This window comes from Cydia strobilella, chromosome 15 (assembly GCF_947568885.1).
Source record: "Cydia strobilella chromosome 15, ilCydStro3.1, whole genome shotgun sequence".
Classification (NCBI taxonomy): domain Eukaryota; kingdom Metazoa; phylum Arthropoda; class Insecta; order Lepidoptera; family Tortricidae; genus Cydia; species Cydia strobilella.
Window position 1 is genome coordinate 8,305,518 of NC_086055.1, and position 7,708 is coordinate 8,313,225.

The 7,708-nt window shown below is 38.4% G+C and overlaps 1 protein-coding gene across 1 annotated transcript; it reads left to right on the plus strand.

Moving 5' to 3' along the window:
- Positions 1-1,506: 1,506 nt before the first annotated feature.
- On the plus strand, positions 1,507-5,462 carry LOC134747977 (NPC intracellular cholesterol transporter 1 homolog 1b-like). Its single transcript, XM_063682657.1, has one exon. The coding sequence runs from the start codon at positions 1,718-1,720 to the stop codon at positions 5,453-5,455; it is 3,738 nt and encodes a 1,245-aa protein (XP_063538727.1). The 5' UTR covers positions 1,507-1,717; the 3' UTR covers positions 5,456-5,462.
- The last annotated feature ends 2,246 nt before the right edge of the window (positions 5,463-7,708 follow it).

Sequence of the window (7,708 nt, forward strand, 5' to 3'; positions counted from 1 at the left end):
AAAAGCACTAGGTAATGGTCGAATTTATAATTTTTATATAAGTGGATCTGAACTGAAATTAAAACAAATTGCTGAAGGAAAGTTAAAAATTTTATACGAAATGGTAAAACAATATCTACACCGACTGTACATAGATTAGTCTTGAGAACAAGAAAAAAAATCTAGTTCATAGCTTCTAGTAATTAAATTTGTTTTTTGATATTTTTTTATCCTTTACTGAGACGAATGATTTACTATCCCGCAAAACACTCAAAGCACCCTATTAACCTAACTTGATTATTTTATGAATAAATGGGTTATAAACACATTTTATACACGAATTACAGGCAAACCACAAAACCATTGTACCAGTTGTGTTTATCTGCTGACATTCGCAAGAATTTTTATAGCGTGGCGTAGGTACGTGCTCTGATAACATCTTAAATAATTCTGGTTTAGTGTGTCGTGTATTTCCGCATATTATTGGCTCATGGCGAATGCATGGGCAGTGGAGTCAGGGGAGGGTGGCCCTGAGGGAATTGGCATTCGGCGGGGCCCGATAATCGCACCTGCTCTCGCGTTCCTATAGAAGTATAGATATTCTTACCATTTTGTACGATTGTGTACTACTTGCGCTATACGATGCTATTTGCGCGCCACTACTTATCTGTAAAAATTACATTACCTTTAGGTATTTACTGGCATGTACTGAACGAAAATTGAAATGAAACAAAGGAATGAAACGAAGGATTATTGAATTATCAATAATTATTATTCATGCCACGATTTACAGATTAGAATTTAGAAGCCACACGCCCTACACCTCGTCTACCATGCAGTGATTGTAACGGCATAAAATATTCGAAAATTCAACTTTGCCCATGCAGTTTGGTAAGTTAGTTTACGGGAGTTAATTTAACATCTAAAGCATAGACGGTTTAAATTAAGCTAGGCATTTATTACCTAAGCTTCAGGCATCAGAATTCAGGAGAAAGTTTTAAATTAAAATGATACCTACTGCACTGGTTAAGCGCACATTATAAATGATACCTACTGCACTGGTTAAGCGCACATTGTAAATGATACCTACTGCACTGGTTAAGCGCACATTGTAAATGATACCAACTGCACTGGTTAAGCGCACATTGTAAATGATACCTACTGCACTGGTTAAGCGCACATTGTAAATGATACCTACTGCACTGGTTAAGCGCACATTGTAAATGATACCTACTGCACTGGTTAAGCGCACATTGTAAATGATACCTACTGCACTGGTTAAGCGCACATTGTAAATGATACCTACTGCACTGGTTAAGCGCACATTGTAAATGATACCTACTGCACTGGTTAAGCGCACATTGTAAAAGATACCTACTGCACTGGTTAAGCGCACATTGTAAATGATACCTACTGCACTGGTTAAGCGAACATTGTAAATAAGCTGCATTTATATTTGCCCAATTGACTTTGAAAATAATTTAGGTATCACTAGATTTAGGCTCTTGATATGGAAGATAGTGTTGTAATACTTAATCATATTTTTATCTATCAGCCACCTGCACTAATTTCTGATAACGCTTATCGGATTGACTGTATTACGATAACTTTTGGACGATATTCCAATGCGTCGTTCATTTAGAAAGCTTGGTTTCAGCCGAGCGGTTTGCTGGCACACGTCCGCTTAAATTTAATAATGAGTGATCTGTGACCAAACAAAAAACTACAAACAGTGACAATGAAGCTATTGTCAATATTTATCATATTTCTCTGGCTGAGGACCAGTGTAAAAGGTGATTGTGTGATGCGAGAAGAATGCGGCGTCTTTGGAGGATTCGAGAAAGTTTGCTACTACAATGGACCAGCTTTACCAGTTTTAGATGGGTTAACACCAGAAGAACGCAACACAACTCTTGACATAATAGAAAGAAGATGCCCGTTCCTCTTATACGATGAGAATGAGAATAGATTACCTGACGACCAAGTGCTGACGTGTTGCGACAGTGCGCAAATCGCGGGCATGGCTCAGAGTCTCCTGATGGCTGACGGCGTGCTAGGCCGCTGCCCAACCTGCATGCGCAACTTCGCGCGTCAAATTTGCGAAATGAACTGTTCGCCTGACCAAGTACGATTCGTAGAAGTGAACACAACGACAGAATCAGATGTGACTTATGTTAGTGAAGTACACTACAGGGTATACAACGACTTCATGATCGACGCGCACGCTTCTTGCGCCGGAGTGATAGTTCCGCAAACTGGTATGCCCGCTATCAACATGATGTGCGGCGATGCTCCTGTCTGCGATGCTGACGCCTTCTTCGGCTACACCGGCGATACTTCTGTAAACCCTCTCGCGCCCGTTCAAGTAAACTTTTTAAGGTGGCCGACTCCGGAAGACTCTATGAACGCTCGTGCCCCACCATGTAACGAAACCAGCTTCGATGACTTCCCATGCAGTTGCGTCGACTGCTTTAATGTGTGCCCGTCCGGTAATGAGCCGTATGTTCCTGAAATGTGTACAATAGTCTCATTGAATTGCGCAGCTTTTTCTATTGGACTAATAGTTTGCATAATAACTGTGGGCATATTCACCTTTCTTACGGTAAGAGAAGCTAAAAAATATAGACAATCTACTTCACAAGAAAGGCCTAAGCTACTACAACCGAAAAAACCAAAGTTGAATATGATGCAACTTATGTTCCAAAAAATATTCTCTAAAATAGGTGCCTTTTCAGCTAATAACGCGGTTCTAACCATTATGCTGACTTCATGGCTCGCATTCGCTGCCTTGTTCGGTGTGCTCCAATTAAATCTTACAGCAAATCCGTTAGAGCTCTGGTCTTCACCAGATTCTACAAGTCGAGCTGATTTCAACTATTTTAATTCAAGATTTGGTCCATTTTATAGAACTACTCAAGTATACATGCAGATAAAGGGGTTAGATTCATTTGTGTCCAACAATGTGACATATGGACCAGCATTTAGATTGGAAGCTATTGAAGAATTAGTGAGATTAGAAGATGCTATTTTGAATATAGGCAGGGACAACGATGGAGTGACATTAAAACGAGTGTGTTTTGCACCTTTACGCCAGCGTGGTGGGGAGCAGTTGCTTGATCAATGCACGCTTATGTCAGTATCCGTATACCTAGGAAGTAATCGATACAACATCAATAACCAAACCTATTTAAACCAAATTACTGGTTGTGTAAACAATTTTTACGGACTGGACTGCTTGGCATCCTGGGGAGGTGGTTCGGAACCCGAAATAACGTTTGGTGGATTTGATGGTGATGACATATTCAGTGCCGACACTCTGTTAATAAATATACCCATAGCTAATCATCTTTTGCAAGCGGACTTGGAACCCGCCCTACAATGGGAAAATAAATTTTTGGAGTTAATGCACGAATATGCTGCTAACGGTAAGCCAGATTTTGTAGATGTAACTTACGCTGCGGAAAGATCTATAGAAGACGAAATCGAACGAGTCTCCGTAGCAGAAGCTATCCCCATAGCAATCAGTTATGTGCTTATGTTTGTATATGTAACTATTTCTCTTGGTAATATCAGATATTGCAAAACGTGGTTTGTTGATAGCAAGATAATGGTAGCTCTAGGAAGTATAACGGTGGAAATATTTGCTATTCTCTGTGCCATGGGCACAATGGGATATGCCGGTATAACATTAACGTTGCTAGCAATCAATGTGGTTCCATTCTTTGTATTATCCGTTGGTATTGACAACGTATTTTTAATGGTAAATACAATTCATAGCATTGAGAGCAATTTAAAATCCTATGATGATTATAACCCCGACATGAACATGGAACAAAAGAGAATATATGTCTTCTCCAAAATGATGGGCAAAGTAGGACCTTCCATGTTCGTTGCGTCTGTCACTCAAGTGACGTGCTTCGGCATTGGTGCTCTAGCTAATTTCCCTGCAGTTGTTACGTTTTCAGTATTCGCCTGTATTTCCTTGGGATTTCTGTTTGTGTTCCAAATAACAACTGTGGTCGCTATATTGTCTTTAGACTATAAACGAGCCTCCCAGAATAGGTTTGATATTTTTTGTTGTATTCAGAAAAAAATTGTTGATGATGAAAATCCTCTCACTTCCGATACTCCTCGCGTGAGTCTTACGCAAAAGTTAATGGAGCCATACGCCAAGTTTCTTCTTAATTGGAAAGTGAAAATTTTTGTTGTTATTGTTTTTATTGGTATGCTAGTTGCAAGCATATTTCTCATCCCGAGAATAGAAATTGGCTTAGATCAAGAAATGGCTTTGCCGCAGGATTCATACGTATACAAATACTTACAGTCAGTAAGTGAGCTCCTCCGCCTTGGCCCTCCTGTATACTTTATTCTTAAAGGCGGCTTAAACTTTACCAACACAGAACATCAAAATCTTATTTGTGGTGGTCAGTTGTGCAACGATGATTCCCTAATCGTTCAAATATTTTTAGCAGCGCAGCATGAAGAAATTACCTATATCTCTAGAAGTTCTAATTCATGGTTAGACGATTATTTTGACTGGTCTAATCTACAAGGTGCATGTTGCAAGTACAATGTCACAGACGGAAGTTTCTGTCAAAGTTCAGATATGTCTTCTGAATGTGTAGATTGCATCATCGAAAGAGATGAAGAGACAAGAGGGCTGCGGATGTCCGCAGAGGCATTTAATCATTATCTTCCATTTTTCTTGCAAGATTCTCCTACTGAAACATGTAGTAAAGGAGGTTTAGCCAGTTATTTTAACGGTGTTAATTATATTCTAGACTCGGAGGGCAGGGCCTCCGTGCACGAATCTCACTTCATGGCATACCACTCCCCGTTGTCCACGTCTCACGACTACATCACAGCAGTTCGATACGGTTACGAAGTTAGCCATAACATTACAGCTATGATAAAGGAGCGCACGAATTTAGACGTTGAGGTCGTCCCTTACTCAGTTTTCTATGTTTTCTTCCATCAGTATTTGACAATGTGGAGGGATACGTTCAGTTCGATTGGTTATTGTCTAATCGGAGCGATGGTATTCAATCTCATAGCTTCAGGGTTTAATGTATTAACCACATTCGCTGTGTTGTGCACCACGATTATGGTGGTAGTCAACATGATGGGTGTTATGTATCTTTGGAGCATTCCTCTCAACGCTGTGTCAACCGTCAATTTAATTGTCTCCATCGGTATCGCTGTTGAGTTTTGTTCACATTTGGCATATGCGTATGCTACCAGTTCGGTGCCTAGGAAGGACAGAGTAGAAGATGCCCTCAAGGCTGTAGGGGCGACTATAATAACCGGTATAACCTTTACGAATATACCAGTTATAGTTCTAGCATTCTCTTACACCGAAATAATTGAGGTGTTTTTCTTTAGGATGTTCTTTAGTTTAGTCGTTGTAGGCTTTTTACATGGGATGATATTCTTCCCAGTGTTCTTAAGTTATTTAACTAATATAAAATCAAAATAATTTCTAAGTGGATTGATGTTGTTAACCACTTTTCAGGCATATTATAGTCTGTCAAGCCATTTCCGTTAGTAAAAAAGCGGCAAATTTAAAAAAACTAGGCGCGAAGGGTTATCGTCCCATAGAAAATTTAATTTCGCGCCTTTTCTACTGACAAAGTTGTTTGACCGACTATATGAATATGAATTGTAAAATGCATGAGAAAGACACATATTTTTATTGTAATTTTAGAATTAATCATGAAGAAAAAGGTAATAAAAGGATATTAAGATCTTATGTATAATAAAAACTCGGTAGATATATGCCTACTTGCCTACCCAAAGTTTGGTAAACGTGTAAAGATATGAAAAACTATTCTTATTGTATCTAAGTTAAGTTGTAAATAAATTATACAAACATGGATTTGTTACTTATTTATTTACCACATATACCTTACCTAGATAACATTAATAACAAAGGAAGACATAAATATTGTACAAAAAATAATACCTATAGCTACAGTCTTCTTACGAGAAAAAAAACCGGACAAGTGCGAGTCGGACTCGCCCACCGAGGGTTCGTGTATTTTTTAGTATTTGTTACAAATACAAATACAATTTTTTTATTGTTTGAATGTGAGTGGTTATAAATGGTGGTAGGGTTAGTATTTGGTTACATCACAATCAGCCTGAATTTGGCGTACAATACTCTTTGACTCTCAATGTGCATGTCATTAAAACCTATAAAATTAAAATAAAAGTATAAAAATGTCAGACAAAAAAAAAAGTATTAGTAATAATAATAGAGAATAATAATAACAGGTCAATGTCATGCATACAGAAAAGTGGCAACACATAATTTTCATAACAATTTTATGTCAAGCTAATACAGTACCTAAAAAGTAATAATAATAATAATAAAATATTATAACAGTTATTAGGCGTTGGTGGATACAAAGTGTTCATTAACCGAGTAGAACATTTTTTGTAAACACCACTTAAATAATTTGGTTTTAAAACCTTGACAATCCAAGGATTTTAAGTCATTTGGCAAATGGTTGAAGATTTTGACAGACATGAAAAGAATAGATTTTTCAAAATGAGCAGAATTATGACATGGGTAACTGATATTGAGTCCATGGAATTTAGAAGTTGACCTAGGGTTAGATTTCATGATGTTGTACTGATTAATATGAGTTTTCACAAAGAGACATGTTTCGTAAATGTACAATGTGGGTAACGGAAGGACTTAATTTTTCGAACAACGGTCTACATGAATCCATCGTTTTGGCGCCATAGATTGCTCTAACGCATTTTTTTTGTAATAGGAACGCTTGTTGTGCAAATGTGGAGTTTCCCCATAAAATCAGACCATAACGAAGGTTGGACATAATATGGCCGTGAAACGCCAAAAGAGCAGATTCTTGGGATACCACCTGCGATATCCTGCGCAGAGCAAACACAAATCTGTTCAGTTTGTCGACCAAATACTCAATATGCGCTCGCCAGTCACAATGGCAATCCAGCATCACCCCAAGAAATTTTATTGTTTGAACGCTTTCAATGGCTTCTTGGTTATGTTTAATTACCAGATTTTTGGCGTTGCTTTGAGGGGCGTAGAATTCCATGTACTTAGTTTTACTCATATTGGCTTTCAGTTTGTTTCTTAGCAACCAGGTATTGATATTGTTGAACACTAAATTTGCCTCTGCTTGGTAAGTTGCGGGATTGTTACCGGGAATAATCACGGAGCAGTCGTCGGCGATGGGTCGGGTTGTTATAGCGGCAACAGAAATACATCATCTGTGAAAATTTCAACTGTCTAGCTATCACGGTTCATGAGACACAGCCTGGTGGCAGACAGACGGACAGCGGAGTCTTAGTAATAGCAAAGATAGATATAACTGCGTAATAGATGGAGTCTAAGGAAAAAACGTGCCTCGAAAATCAAGAAAGTAATAGGGTCCCGTTTGTTTACCCTTTGGGAACGGAACCCTAAAAAATTGACGACCGCTCTCGGCGCTCTCCATTCAATAAACGTAGTCCCCAATTTCCTCTCTGGACATATTGACATGAAAAGAGAAAAATGAAGACTACGTTTGTATGGAAAGGCGATTTCTCGCGGTCGTCCACTTTCGTCTTAATGATCTTTTGACTAAGTGTAGGTATTTGTAACTCCAGTTCAAATTGAGATCATAATTATATTAATATGACTAGATTTGATTCTCAAACTTCTAAGTACAGTCAGGCTCAGAAGTCACTTAGGAGGTATTAGTAA

Excerpts from the sequence above, each read along its gene's own strand:
- LOC134747977 (XM_063682657.1), top strand. The coding sequence starts at position 1,718 with ATGAAGCTATTGTCAATATTTATCATATTTCTCTGGCTGAGGACCAGT.